The sequence below is a fragment of a genome, unplaced genomic scaffold (genome assembly GCF_019419815.1).
Source record: "Pyrus x bretschneideri cultivar Hongxiangsu unplaced genomic scaffold, Pyrus_bretschneideri_v1 Contig54, whole genome shotgun sequence".
Taxonomy (NCBI): domain Eukaryota; kingdom Viridiplantae; phylum Streptophyta; class Magnoliopsida; order Rosales; family Rosaceae; genus Pyrus; species Pyrus x bretschneideri.
The window spans coordinates 953,791-970,061 of NW_025999792.1; the positions used below are offsets into that span (position 1 = coordinate 953,791).

General features: G+C 36.4%; 1 protein-coding gene across 4 annotated transcripts; it reads left to right on the plus strand.

Moving 5' to 3' along the window:
- Positions 1–6,658: 6,658 nt before the first annotated feature.
- On the plus strand, positions 6,659–9,924 carry LOC103940667 (protein FLX-like 4). 4 transcript variants are annotated; one of them, XM_009350826.3, is made up of 4 exons: positions 6,659–6,893; positions 8,135–8,706; positions 9,124–9,263; positions 9,348–9,924. In XM_009350826.3, exons 2-4 carry the CDS (start codon positions 8,153–8,155, stop codon positions 9,656–9,658), a joined length of 1,005 nt encoding a protein of 334 aa, XP_009349101.2. In that variant the 5' UTR covers positions 6,659–6,893; positions 8,135–8,152; the 3' UTR covers positions 9,659–9,924. The 4 variants fall into 4 exon arrangements, with proteins under 4 accessions (XP_009349101.2, XP_009349100.2, XP_048426644.1 ...); XM_009350825.3 differs by having other exon boundaries at positions 6,659–6,889; XM_048570687.1 differs by having other exon boundaries at positions 6,659–6,889; positions 8,211–8,706.
- The last annotated feature ends 6,347 nt before the right edge of the window (positions 9,925–16,271 follow it).

The following is a 16,271-nucleotide window of genomic DNA, read 5'->3' on the forward strand; positions in this document are numbered from 1 at the left end:
CCACTGAATGCGATCAACAAGGAGTTCTTATACTCATGTCACATGAGAACTCATAGTTGGGATAATGCAAAGTAGTCCTTTGACTTGTGGCATCATAGTTGTCTTGTGGTTAGGTCCTTGATCTTTGACTATGTCAAAGTCACTCCGTCAGAGGGTGTCCACGACATAGTTGGGGTTAAGCCACTTAGTCATGGATGCAAGTGAATGTGCAACAAAGGATCTCTAACCTTCAAATCGTTTGAGGGAGAATACTCTATGGTATGATTAAGAATCTTTGGCCAGAGTATGAATGAGATTTAGGAAGTCGTTCCAAATCACAATGAAGGTAAGCATATAAGTAAATGAATCACATTGGATAGTAGACATGAATAAACTATTAAACCAAACAATGTGGTCAAGAGTATTGTATTAGAGAAAGACCATATTGCATTGTAATTCTAAACTGAATAGGTTATTCACCTCTTCTGATTAGCTTAGGTAGCCATGATATCCTGCTAGGTGTCACTCATGGTTTGTGGAAGCCCTAAAGGTGTATAATCACTAAAAGGATAATTGAAAGTATGTTTCAATTCACAATTGATTTGAAAAGTTCTAATCGCCCACTACCTTGCTAAAAGGAGCCTAATGGATCATACACCGTGTAAGGTAGAGATTGAAGAAACAATGGAGGTGAGTAAGGATAATTAAATGGTTTAATTATTTATGGCTATGATTAATTAATATGTTAATTAATCAAACGAATAAGTTTGTTGTAGACCTCGGGTTAGTTTTGGGCCGCAAGGCCCAATGGGATTTGAATGTCAAGCCTATTAACTCAAGTTGTATGACAACTTGAAAACACAAAGGGCTTGAAAGCCCAATGAATCCTTAAGGCCGGCCACATTATAGGATGAAGGGTTTTGGTTCTTTTATCACTTAATTGAAGGGACTATATTAAGAACTTTATAACATTTCATCATTAGGGTTTCTTTTGGAGAAAAGATGAGAACACAAAGCTCTCTTTTCTCTCTAAGGGGCCGGCCACCCTAGAGGAAATTAGCTAGCAATCTTACTTCCTCTATGTCAGTCATCTCTTCATCAATGCTCTCCTTGGTGTGGAGACTTAGAGGTTCTCTATTTTGGGAAATTGGAAAATCCATTCTACCATCCTCATCCAAGAAATCCATGGAGCTAAGAAGTAAGGAATGAAGGCCCTATATCTTGGGTGATTAGTCTTTGCTTATGCAAAGAGGAATCAACAAAGGTATAATATTTCTCAACTCACTTTGTTCTTGAGTTGAGTCTTGGTTCACCATACTCACTAGGCCTTGAATTTCATGGGTAAAGTTTTGTTTTTGAGTGCATACAAGCATGATTCCTTCTTTTAATTGTTAATTGCATGCATAGATGCTACACAAATGAACTAGTTTTCACAAATATTTCCTTTACAAACAATCAGACGGTGGAACGCCACACCACGAAAGAGTGTTCAAAGCACTCTTACACTTGTCAACTTAATAATGATTTAGTTGAGGGTTTTTAGGTCTCATCACATACAAGCATGCATTTTAATCTTATTAAAACAATTTGGTCCTATTACAACTATTGTTCATGTGATTGATTTAGTAGTATATGATACTCCCACTATGCTTGTAAAATGGTTTTTAAAGCAAGAGTGTATGGTGCTACTAACATTAGCTTTGCATTCATTGATGGACTATATAATTGCCTTAGGGGCTTAGGATGACTATGAACCTTTGATTTGATCCAACACGAGCATAGTGTTGGATCTCAGTCTAGGGATGGTGATTGATTTTAGTTATGCATTTAATCACATTAAGGTGTGTTTTCTTATTGGGCATTGGACCCTACTACTCCAATTTCATGCATATCAAATAAAACAAGAAAGGAGTACTTCAAAGTAAAGAAGAGCTTATGCTCTTTTACAACATTTGATCATATCAAATTATAACCAAAATCTAATCTACACATTCCCATGGTTCAAACAAATTTGAGAGACGGTCTTTCACATAGCTCAATTATTGTAGGCTTAGGTTCATAATCACCCTTTCTTTAATTAATTAACGCTTTAACTAATTAAACTTGAGTGCAACATTGTCATTTGGTTTTTGTATCCATAGAATTGATTTAGATGGAGCTAAACGAAATGAAAATCCAATTCTCATTTAAAGATACAAAACTATTTTGTTCTCTACTAATTTGGGCCAAAATGCAATAACCTCAACTATTGGGCTATATTGCAAAACACAAACTTTTGAGGTCACTTTGTAAAAAACACAAAAGTCCACTACTTCATGTAATTACAACTAGAACCCAAAGATTTCAACAAATGCAAAAACTTCATTAAAGGAGCAAAACAATTTGTCCTTTAGTGATTTTGGGCCTTTACGTAAAAACGTAAACTTTTGGATCAAAGTGCAAACACACAAAAGTATCAAAACTTTATATAACTGCGTAAAGTTCCAAAAGTACCCTACTTGTAGGGTGGCCGGTTTTGGTGAGAGTGGTGTTATAAAACTTATGAAATTTTTCAACAAAGTGAAAGGTGATGGGTATGGTGTTGAAAGAAAATAGGTATGGGTGTAAAAGCAAAGTACCAATCATGCACACCAACCATGACTAACATAATTTCAAACACACTTTTTCAAAAGTGACTTGTTGATGGAAAAGTCACACCAACCATCATATATCAAGACTTTATGTAAACAACCAAAAATTTTGAATCAAAATTCCCAACCTTTTTGTTCTTACCATGAAGAACATCCATGAAAATCATAAAAGCTTCATGAACATTTTTCACCCAAAGACACCCCAAAAACTCTCAAACTTATGGGAAATAACATATACTAGGGTACTTAATGGTTCCTAATGTCACTTTAAAACACTTTTAATAGGACAAAAATGAACCCAAAAATCCACCCTTTGGATTTGGCCGAATTTCCCCACAACCATGGCACCAAATTTTAGCTCCAAAATTCATGTTCATATGAACTACATCTACAACATTTGAGATTACAAATTTTCAAGCAAAATTTACATTCAAATAAGCAAGAATAAAGCTTGTAACAATTACAACATTCAAATCAAAGACTATGAACTACAAAACCCAAAAGGATTCACCAACTACTAGACCTAGGCTCTAATACCACTTGAAGGAAATATTTGTGAAAATTAGTTCATTTGAGCAACATCTATGCATGCTATTAACAATTAAAAGGCGGAATCATGCTTGTATGCACTCCAAAACAAAACTTTACCCATGAAATTCAAGGCCTTGTAATTGTGGTGAACCAAGACTCAACTCAAATCTTAAAGAAAAGAGCTAAGAAACTTTTATACCTTTGAAGCACCTTTTTGCTTAGCAAAGGATATTCACCCATGTGAGGGCCTTCTTTCTTAGTCTCCTTGCTCCTTGACTCAATGAATGTAGATGGAGGAACTTTGCTTCTTGGCTCCATGACTTCTTGGATGGATGAAGGAATGGATTCTCCAAGTTCCCAAATTAGGGAACCTCTAAGTCTCCATAGCAAGGAGATCATTGAGGAAGAGATGAGTGACCTAGAGGAAGAAAGATTGCTAACTATTTTCCTCTAGGGTGGACGGCCTCTTAAAGAGAAAAGAGAGCTTTGTGTTCTCATCTTTTTCTCCAAAAGAAACCTAAGGATGAAATGTTATAAAGTTCTTTATATAGTCCCTTCAATTAAGTGACATGAGAACCAAAACCCTTCATCCTCAAATGTGGCTGGCCTTAAGGGTTCATTGGGCTTTCAAGCCCCTTGTGTTTTCAAGTTGTCATACAACTTGAGTTAATGGGCTTGATATTCAAATCCCATTGGGCCTTGTGGCCCAAAACTAACCCGAGGTCTATAACGAAGATATTCGTTTGATTAATTAACATATTAATTAATCGTAGCCATAAATAATTAAACCATTTAATTATCCTTACTCATCTTCGTTGTTTCTTCAATCTCTACCTTACTCGGTGTACGATCCGTTAGGTTCCTTTTAGCGAGGCAGTGGACCATTAGAACTATTCAAATCGATTGTGAATTGAAACATACTTTCAATTCTCCCTTTAGTGATTATACACCTTTAGGGCTTCCACAAACCATGAGTGACACCTAGCAGCATATCATGGCTACCTAAGCTAATTAGAAAAGGTGGAGAACCTATTCAATTTAGGATTACAATGCAATACGGTTTTTCTCTAATACAATACTCTTAACCACATTGTTTGGTTTGATATTTTATTCATGTCTACTATCCAATATGATTCATTTACTTATATGAGTACTTAGAATATGATTTGGAACGACTTCCTAAATCTCATTCATACTTTGGCTAGTGATTCTTAATCATATCATAGAGTATTCTCCCTCAAACGGTTTGAAGGTTAAAGATCCCTTGTTGTGCATTCACCTGCCTCCATGGCTAAGTGGCTTTAACCCCAACTATGTTGTGGATACCATTTAACGGAGTGCCTTTGACATAGTCAAAGATCAAGAACCTAACTACAAGACAACTATAATGCCTCAGCTCAAAGGACTACTTTGCATTATCTCAACCATGAGTTCTCGTATGACATGAGTATGAGAACTCCTCATTGATCGTGTTCAGTGGACTCATTCTCTATTGAGCACCTACATGCTTGTCTTAGTGTCGGTCACACCAATGACTCGAGACTAGTCACTCTCAGTAAGAGAAGACATAGCACATACTGATCTTAACGAACTGTCAATGCCCAATTGGCAATCCTATGATCAGCAACGTTTAGGATATGTATACGAAAGAGAATGGTCTCATGAATCTAACTTCTTTAGATCACATTCTCCCAATTATCCTTGGACTTATTGTTTAAGCATATAACATTTATATGAGACGGCTTTAAACAATAATCTTTGCCCTTTATATATATGCTAAACTAGATTAGTTTAACATGTGAAATGTCCGTAAAGTATCGTCATATGATTGGCTTTTAGGCACATTTCCAACAAATTATAGATGAAACGGAAAGACTTCCATTGGAATCCTATTTAAATTAGGACATGTGTCTCTTAAGTTGTGTAGGAATTCTTGAAACCAAGAGTTAAGAATAACAAGTTCTTTATTGCCTAGAATAGAATACTAAAATAGATTATATTTGTCAAGAAGTGTAAAATTGTATAGGCGAAAAATCACACATTTGACTGAGTATGCTACTAATCAATTTTTACCTCTTACTCTAGTGTGTACTTCCAAAGGAAAGGACACGACAAACATAAATACCTCTTTAATTTCTATAATAGATGGTCTAAAACAAATTATTGGGACTTGTGAAGTACAACAATGGTCTAAAGGGACGAATGGAGGTGATTGACACATACGGCCTTTTTTTTTTGTAGGTGCTCATTTTGTATGGGCTTTTATTTAATGTTTCTATTCAACGGGTGTGGTTATTGGTAAAAACTTGTTAAATCCATCAATCTAGATCATCATCAAGATCAGAACTTCTTGTAAAAAAAAAGTAAATAAATAGTAGTATAGATATATCATAAAATTGATTTCTTCCGTAGGATTGGGGGATCAAGCATTTTTGGAGAGTGATAAATGGGTTATATTATATCTTTTCATGGTGGATCAGCAAATTATTGGGGTGAGCTGGATTTGAACCAACGTAGACATATTGTCAACGAATTTACAGTTCATCCCCATTAACCGTAGCTTCCCATGAATTAGTGAATTAGGTGGGATCATTTTGTATAGAATAACAAATGTGCAAAATAACAAAGCAAAGAGCAAGTCAATTTTCATAATAAGGTCAATGAAGCCTTATTTTAGCCAATCCAGGAGCAATTATTCATGGATATTATGGAAAAATCCTTTCCGATGGAGATACATTCGTTACGTTTATATATGTTGTTTTACTAGTTTGTTTGTCCCAATCATTAATTCTCGTTGACCACTCCCTAGAGGAATCATCGAATCAATAGCAATAAGTCTAGTGAATGATCTGGAATGATTTGGAAGTGACAAAAATTTTCAGGTTTTGAAATTTGGAATTCTCGAAGTGTCTAAATGCATTCAAATTTTCCATACAATTCTTCAAAACATTCGGATTCCAAATTTTTTGGATTCACATAAATTTTTTTAACAGGAATTGAAAATTACATTCCAACTTGCACCCTTACATATGAGAGATATTACTACTTTAGGAAGAAGGAAATGTCTAAATAGCAGAACACAACGAGATAAAGAAAAATACCTTAATATTATTATTGTTTTTTTAATTCAAGGGACAAAATAGAATTGGTTGATTCATTACACTATGTTTGGATTAGAAAAATAAATTTAGAATGTGGATAAAAGTTAAAATTTATAAATTAACACGTACCAATTCTCTTATTTGGATTCATAAACAAGAAATTTAAAATTTCCGCATAAAAAAAAATTTGGAATTTGAGACTTCGAAATCCCATGTTTAAATTCCATATAAATAGGTGTCATTTTCCAATTTTTATGATTGAGAGCTTGAAAATAACAAATTTCGTTTTCAATTCCATTGTTCTTTTAAGTTAATCAAATAAAAAAATTCATAAATTCTAAAAAACAAAATCCCATCAAAATCCATGAATTTATAAATTCATTAAAATCCCACAAATTCTCCATTCAACACCCCCTCACAAACCACCCGCTAAATTTCTTCGTCCAAAGAAAAAGTAACCACCCCCGCACACCCCCCAAATTTCTTCGTTCAAAGAAAAAGTTCGTAATTGAATTACTGTGAATAACCTTTCAGAACGCAAAAGCAGAGGGCAAATAGAGAAAGAAGGTCGTTGAGGTCAAAACTCAGAGACGCCATTAGCGCAGCGCCATAACCCACTCGATCTCACCAAAAATCCGAGAGGGTTTTGTAAGTATCTTTAATATCTCTCTATCTCCTTAATTTTGGCTTGAATTTCTGAATTTGAGGCTTCTCTGCCCTATGATTTATAATTTACGTATGAAGGATTCTTTCTACTCTTGAGTTGTAAAATAGGGTTGAAGTTAAATTTGATCATATTTGCATTTGGGTAATGTAAAATGTCTCAAGAGGGGGTGTTAGGCCATTTGGGACTCTTCTTCCATGGTGTTTGGTCATTTGAGACAAAAACAAGATTGGGATGGTCAGAATGGTGAAGATAAAACGGGGTGGTGCTACCATCGGAAGAAGAGTCTCCCATGGTGTTAGGCCATTTGATGTTGGTGATATTGTCTGAAATTTGATCAATAATTATGTGTGGGTATTGGTATCTTCTCTACATTGTCTGGTTTTTTATGCTTGAACGAGAGATTGCAAATTTTGGCATAATGTTAGATACAATGTGATACACTCTGGCCGTTTTCGCATTGCTGGGATAGGGGTTCATTATCACTTCTCTCGTTGATTAAAATCGTACCCACCAGTTATGTACTTGTTCTAGTTATAGGAAATTTGGTTTGTATTAACCTGCAAATTATGAGACACTCATTATATGGATGGGCACTATAGAGTGGTACATTGAATGTCGATAAAAAGGGAGAATGATCTTTTTTGTAAATGGGTGTGCTCTTTGCGCTCTTCATTCTCATCCTGATCTCCCAGTGCAGGAGAGATGTGGGGGAGCGACAATAGTGCCCCCCTTTGCTAATTATAGAAATGAATGAAAATTTGATGTATTTCAGACTAGAATTATGATCACTATGAAGTTCTAATTTGGGGCTTTATTCGGCTAATATGATTGGATTCAGTGGAAACAAAGTAGAGAGTACCTGTAGTAATTCTTCTTCACAAATTGTTGAGAGAGCTCTGGTATATTCAAGTATTTGACGAGTTGTGTGTGCAGATTGATTGTGCTTTTCTAGGGTATCTGTTTTGGAAGGTTATAATATTTCCGTTGTTCCTGCTACTCCATCACATAAGACAAACGGATTGTCAAATTTCTGAAAATTGCCATTATGCATTCCTTTTTTTAGGTCTCCACTATCTATATTTATCACTGGTCAGTGGTTCTATTTTCTTCGTAACGCTTCTAGTATTTTTATTTTTTATTTTTTATTTTTATGTTCTATTTTTAGACAAGGTACCAGCATATTTCATGGTTTACAGAATCACAGATGACGTTTGTTTTGGTGATAGGGAATTATTCGAAAAAAAATGTCAGGGAGACGAAAAATACCATCATCTTTTGAGCGACGTCCCATTCAATCTCCAGGTATGATGCGGCATGGTCCATTGCCCGGGTCAGGGCCTACAACTGGCCACCAATCATTTGAGTCACTACCCCATCCTGAACTATTGGAAAATAAAATTGCATATCAAGCAGCAGAGATAAAACAACTGGCAGGAGACAATAATAGATTGGCAGCTTCTCATGTGGATTTAAGGCGGGATCTTGTAGCTGCAGAGGAGGATGTAGAAAGACTCAAGGCACACATGAGAAGCATCCAGACTGAGAGTGACATTCAGATCCGGGTTTTGCTTGATAAGATTGCAAAACGGGAAGCAGACATAAAGGCTGGTGAGGGTTTGAAGAAGGAATTGCAAAAGGCTCACATGGAAGCACAGAGCTTGTTTATAGCACGACAAGAGCTGACCATTAAAATTCAACAGGCCAAAGAGGAATTACAGAAAGCTCGACTGGATGTTCAGAAACTACCAGATTTGAATGCTGAACTTGACAGCTTGAGGCAAGAACACCAGAGGCTGCGGTGAGTCATTTAAGTTGTGCAGCTTACTTTCAAGTCTATTTGCCTATATCATAGTGAGACCCATATACTTTCATGCATGCCTTTATCGACAATTATTGCCACCGTGCGATTTCTTTTCTATTTTTAATGTCAGAAATAGGACTCTAAGTATGTTTGTTCCCTTAGTGATGGATTAGTCACATTATACAGATTGTAATGGCATATTCCCAATCTGTTTTGAGCAGTTCCATATTTTCATTTCATTGTGTTATTAGAGATTCAACCAAATTAGCTGAATGATTCGCACAAAATATATTTTCTTGATTAAAGTTCACAGTTCCTGTGTTTTGTTTTTCATTTTTTCATATCATTTGGGATGGTCTCTAAGGTTTCAACTTGATCTCCTGATTCTCTAAAGCTGTTGTGTGTACAAAACAGTTCTACTTTTGAATATGAGAAGGGTTTAAACACAGAGCAAGTTGTGCAAATGAAAGCAATGGAGAAGAAGCTAATTGGGATGGCTAGAGAAGTAGAAAGGTTGCGTGATGAGGTCCTGAATTCCGAGAAGAGAGAACATGGTAACTTTCATGCCTGTCTATATCATATTGATAACAGTTAAAGATTTCTTTAGATGATTATCGTTCTGATACTTTTGCTAATAGTTCTAGCACCAAACACACATACTGGTGGTTACACAAATCCAGATTCGCATTTCCCACGTAATATCCAAGGTGGTAGTGCGAATTTTGATGGTTATGGGAGGCCTTATGTTTCTTTCGGTATTCGGCCACCAAGAGATGGAATAGTTCCATATGGCAGAAGCAGCAACGTAGCTGCTGGTGTAGGTATCCCAACTGCTGGTGGTGGTGCTATTTGGGGACCAGCTTATGATTCCTCGCTTGATGCAGCTGCCCCTAGCTCTGGGGTTGGTGCTGTTTGGAGAGGTGCATATGATTCTGCGCTTTCTCAATAGTGAATACTGGACAAGACCTTTGGTTTCCAGGGCATAAGGCGAAAGTTTAGTGCGGGTCGTAGGATTGAAGGGATTATTTTCTTCTTTTGGTTTGTGTAGTAAGTTGAATGATGCTTTTTCCATAGAGAATTATCGAGTATTGGTAGTGATAGGTGTAGTAGAAAAAATTGTACAAGTTGTCTAATGCACAAGCTTTTTATTTTTCAATCTTTACAGTGATAACGATGATGTAGGTGTAAATATATAGATATTGATTGTAAACAGAATTACTCTTATTCTTATTAGAAACTTAGAAACTCCAAGGAAGGTAAAGCAACCAAGCCTAACTTGGGGAATAAGCATCAGCTAACTGTGTGCCAGCAGCTGCGGTAATATAGAGGATGTAAGCGTTATCCGGAATGATTGGGCGTAAAGCGTCTGTAGGTGGCTTCTTAAGTCCGCTGTCAAATCCCAAAGTGATCCTGTGAGTAACCAAAACGAAGATTTATCCTCCATAGCCCTCCACCATTGATGCTAAGAATAAGAAAGAAACCCTACTCTGCAAGTGTTGCAGTTGTAGCATAAGATGGTTGGATCGTTCTTCCATGCATCGCAATCTCTGCCGTGTGGATACGTAAGATTTTCAGCTCCGTCTTCCTTCTCCCAAAATGTTGCATTTACGTACTTCATTCCACATATTGTTGGTGGCTTGCAACATCCAGACTATGAAAACAACAGAATTCAAACTAAAAATCAAATGCATTGTACGTGATCATTAACTCAGAAACGAGCAAAACGAGCAAGAGGCTTATAGCTCAAGCGTATTGCTTACCAAGAAAGTGAATATCAAGCCAATGCTGATTCCGCATTGAAGTTTTTGCAACCGTAGAAGATCTTCAGTCACACAATCGAATTCCGAGTAATCCCGACCACTTCTTTCCTTGAAGTCACGGCAGCCGTCCTTCTCTATCTTTCCATGCAACTCAAGTCACAAGACATAGCACCTTCCGTTCATACTGGCTTGTCTCTCATCTCTGTACGTATTTCAAGTTTCAACCTTCAGCTGCTTGATCACTTGCGCTTTTTAAACTCTTACCGCGTTCTCAAAGTAATTGGCATTCTCTGTTAGGGTTAGGCTCTCAGCTAGCTAGCATTGCCACTATAATATAGTAGAAAAGGGTTAGGCTCTTAGCTAGCTAGCATTGCCACTATAATATAGTAGAAAAGGGTTAGGCTACTCCTTCTTCTTCTTCTTTTCTGCAGCATTCTAAGTGACTACTAAGTCAAAGTAGAACTTCAACTTTTGTTGATGCAAATTTTCTATTCAAAGGAGATAAAGAAGCCAGTTAGATAGGAGAGATGTAATACTATAACCAATGCTAATGCTCAAAATTTGCAAGTTAACAAATTCAAATACTAAATTTTTAGAGGGCTCGGGATATGAGTGGACTCAAAGGTTTAAGTGGTTCACTCCTTAAAACAGGGCTACATCCACTGCTTTGCTCGAATTATATTGACTTGAAGACTAAAAATAGCGCTCGGCCAATACATGCATTCTATCTCTTTTCAATCGTCCGACCCAAATACAAGAGGTTCCCACCCCTTTATATAGGCCCTCAATGAATCTTTCAACCTTAGGTTTTCCCAACTTGGCATTTAATGTGCCACATATGTTGGCTATCATGCTGATACATTTCCACCTATCAACCAAACATTCAGTGATGAAGTGACATGTGTTCAGCCGAAATGATGCATTATGTCAAAGTGATGCAGGCCGGGCATCTAGCTAGGCTTTGGTTATCCAACCCTGCCTCTCTGAGTGTCGTCTCGACCACCTTTATGTCCCATCTTAGATTGATGCCACTAATTGAGGGCCACCACGTGATTGACATTTGGATAAACTTATTCCTAGAGACTTGTGCCACAAAGCTGTCAGCCTACCCATGTGCTTTTGGCGGTCAAAAAGCTTTTTACAATCTTGGTCAGGTTCAACTTGTAGGCGGTTGGCTATAGCGCTCAGGGGTATTCTCTTCTAAGCTTCTTGGGCCTTGGGCTTCTCAATCTCCCTTGGGCTTTTCGTAGCTTCCTTTCCAGCTTGCACCATTATAAGGGCCTAAATGTTTCCCACGTTAACAACTAACTGCTTTTATTGTTCACATGTAGTCATAATTCTAACTAACACTAAATAAATAAATACATGCTAAAAAAAGTAGTAAATTGGTTAACTGGTGGTTGTTCGACATTCTTAAATATATTTTCATCTATGTTTTAAAGTTTTGTATCCAAGATTTCCAGCTATATGTGCATGTTAATATTGTAAATTGATGTTTAAGTTGGTAGCTCCAATTATGTCCTAGATATCCTTACAAATCACCTATCCTCTGAATAGGTGGGGAAGGACAAACTGTCCTACACTACATCACAAACTACTTTCTATAGCAGCCAATAAATGCTATATAAATTACAATGGAAGAAGCCACGAATTAAATAAGTTTTTGTTAGATCCTTTAGAATTTATAACAAACAATGAATCCAATTTTTGTATTTTTATGTGTTAGAAATGCCAATGGTGGGAAGTATCATGTGTTGGGAGGGAATGCCAAAGATGTTCTTGCAATTCAAGTATCAACAGTGGGTTCTGACAGTGCTTTTAGCCCTAATTCATTTTACTAGCTCTCCAATTTATATCTACTATTCTATAAAATTATGTCACTTATTTTATTCTTTGTGACTATTATGTAGAGTTGGCAAATGCAGGTGCCACTAACAATAAACCAATAAAATTATTTATATTTTCTTCTTTCTGATTATCTCAAATCTCAAATCTTTGGTGATTTTTCTATTTGGTTTCATTTATTTTGAATATGTTGATTTCTAGTTTTTTTTGTTCATTGAAAAGGGGTACTGTAAGACCCTGAAATTTTAGAAGTGTTTTATGAACTTTGGAGTGCCTATAAATTTTACAATTTATAGTTCCTTCCGAATAGGTGATAATTTTACTTGAGTTTAAAGATTATTTTGAGGTAAAAAGATGAAAGTGGACGTCATTAAGAGTTCGTAGCATTTTTCGGATTACCTTTTAGAATTAAGATGAAATTTTAAAGTAATTTACATGTTGGACCAATGAGTAAGTGACATGTGGTAGCCAATAAGTGGCTAGCTTGCCACGTGACAGCTGCTGGAGTGACCAGCAAGCAGGAGTGCTGATGGTTGTGTCAACTTTCTAAGGCAACCATTAGTAGTGCTTACTAAGCACTCTTTCAAGCTAGACGTGTAGGATTTTTAGATGGCAAAAGAAATATATGGATGAGGATGGTTGAGGTGTTGCCAGCAAGGTTCTTTAAGTGCTTATTCAACACACTAGGAAACTGCTGCCTTCTCCTTGTGTAAATAGGGTGCTACAAGCTGAAATGAAAACCGCAAAAGGAAAGAAAAAAAAAATTCCCTTCAATCTTTCAAAATTCATAACTTTCAATTCGGTAATCCGATTAAGGAACGGTTTTCGCCTACATACTTAGTAAATTGAACCCAACGTTCGAAGCTAAATTTTGAGGATTATTACTTAAGTTTGAATAATTCGTTCAGTTTGGGATTTGTGACTAATTAGACCCAAATCTTCGATTTCAAGCTTGTTTTTAAACTATTTGAGGGCTTTGAAGCCTATTTGATGATTGGAGAACGATTTCTGAGACATTAAGGTAAAGATTTACACATGATCAGATTGCTGGGATTTTGTACAAGTTTCATATGAATGAGATTTAGAGAAATATGATGTTTGATTCGAAAAACTTCAAATTTGGACTTTAAAGGACATTTGTATGGAACAAATGAGTTATACTATTGATGGATTGTGTTTTGGCAGAAATATATGTTGAAATTCTAGGAAAAATAGACCTCAAAACTGCTGGTTTCATACCAGGGACTAAACTGCGAAAATAGTTTCAGTTTTGGTGTAAATTGGTAAATTACTGAAAGTTTGGGACCTATTTGAAATAATAAAAAGATGAAATACAGGATTTTTATTCTAGTTAAGTGAATGGTCCTTGTTGGATATAATTGTTGTTATGGGAATAAAGTTGAGTCATTATATATGGACATATAGTGATATATTGTAATTGTTGAACTAGGGACTCCAATTCCTCGTAGTGCTTGCGTTTAATCAAGGTATTGTTGAGAAATATTGCTTTCTTGGCTTGGAGACCAGGTAGGGGGATCCTCACTTGCCCTAGTTATGGAATTTTGTGAATGTATGTATATGCAAATACACGAATGCCAGTGAAAGCTACATATATTTTGCTGTGATAGAACCATGAGGAAAAATGGTTTTGTTTTATATCATGATATTCATGTTGTTTTATGCTACAAATTACAGTGACGACTTGAGAGTGAAAGGGGCATAGTGACCGCCTTGGGTTTTGGATCCCCTAAACCTTCGGAGGGGCTACTACGAAGGGATCTACCTTTCTAGGAGAGGCACTAGGATATCTAAGGGTAGAGCATTAAAGGACACTCTCGCTACGCCTTACCAGAAGTATTTCGTTCAGAGTTGGTCTAGGTAAGGGGATAGTTGGTCATTAGACCGGTCATCAGGCATGTAGTGATTTATTGGGATCCCTGTTTTCTTTTAAAAAGGAAATTATGTGAGCATACAATCTATTTTCAAAACTAAACAAAGCTTTTGTTGTGCATCAATCATTTTCCTAAGTATATGTAGTGTCGTATACTATTTTCAAACCTTGCTAGGGTGGATTCCTTAAGGGGGAGCGATGAGCGTTTGTGATGCTCATCCCTACTTTATTACAAGACCGGTGTACCTACAAATAGACGATCTGGATTAAAGTCGGGACAAGCATTGTTTGTTACTTGTCAACTTCTTAGTTGCTCATTGACTTTCCACTGGTTTTGTTTGTACATATGCTTGATTCCCTGTGTCCTGAAGGAATCTTTTGTCAACTTCGTTTTACCCAAATGATTTCCGCTTCCATACTGATTAAAAATAAATTATTTTACTTCCCCTAAAATAGCTTTACATTCTATTGGGAATGTAGTGCTACATTGTTGGAATTTAACACTATAATATTGCGTTACTAATAGAGTGTGGAACTGTTACATGCCCATTTTTGGGGCCTGACAGAAAAATGGTATCAGAGCAACGGTTGATCCATTTCAATAGAGTTTTGTTGTCTCTCTTCTAATTTATTTGTCGTCAAGTCAAATCTTGAACAAGTTGTTGATTCAATCTCTTTCATTTCAGTTACTACTATGTTAACAAGATGCCTAGTCCTCCGACAAGTCCTAAAGAAAATAGGGCTCCGTTTGATGCGCAACAAATAGCTGAGATGTTTAGGGTTTTTCAAGCATCGACGAATGTTGATTAGCGCACTAATGAAGAACATGTACATGATCGAGAGACATCTTATCTCGATTGTTTTATGAAATAAGCCACTCAAGTTTTGGGGAGCACCTGAAGCAGAAAAAAGCTAAGAGTTGGTTGGAACATATTAAGAAGAAGATGAGAACTCTTCATGTACCACCAAAATTTCAAGTTAATCTAGCTTCACATGTCGTTGAAGGTGAAGCAAATTTATGGTGTTGTACTATACGTGCTTAGTATAACATTGAAGAGATGAAATTTGATGATTTTGAGCAACTTTCTCTCAAGAGTTACTTTCTTGATGCAATGAAGCATACTAAGATTCAAGAATTTCTTGATCTTAACCAAGGGAATATGATTGTGGCTGAGTATATCACCAAATTCATTGAGTTGAGTAAGTACTCTGATGGTATTGCTAATGATCAGAAAACAATGGCAATTAAGTTTAAACAAGGGTTTAGAGACTCTATTTGAAGGCACATTGTAGGTCAAGGACCTAAAACTTATCATGAAATTGTGCAAGCAGCCTACGAGTTAGAGCAAGATTATCTATTTACTTAGAAGAATCAAAATCTGTATGAAGGATCGTGATCGAGAAAAATGACTAAGAAGTCTATGAGAACGAACAAGGGAGTAGTAGTAGTGGTGGATATGGATTTAGAAGGCCAGGGCCTATTGAATGTTATCATTGTCATGAATTTGGACATACTAGAGATAAATGCCCAAAGATAGAAGCTTCAGGATTTATTGCAACTCCACCAAATCGCTTTCAACAACCAAACAGGACGAAAACTATGCGACAACCTAATCGTCCTCAGCCAGGACAACAACGTTTCCCACAAAGACAAAATCAAGGAAATTGAGGTTGTGGAGCTGGGGCTCGTGCATCTGGAAGTGGTGGTAGGGTGTTTGTTGTGTCTGGTAGTAGTGCTGGAGAAAATACTGATAGAGCACTTGATGGTATGGTTTTAATATCTAGTACTAAAGCTCATGTTTTGTTTGATACAGGTTCATCTCATTCCTTCATATCTTTCTAGTTTGCATCGATTTTAGGATTTCAATCTGAGGCACTAGTGAGACCTTTGTATTTAAGTGTTCCATTAAGATATGGGGATGTTGTTAATTGAACTTATTACTTGTGTCACCTTCTGGTTAATAGTCAAAAGTTAACTGCTGACTTGTATCCTTTGGAATTGAAAAAGTACAATCTAATTTTAGGAATGGTTTGGTTGAGAAAGCATCATGCTATCATAGATTGTG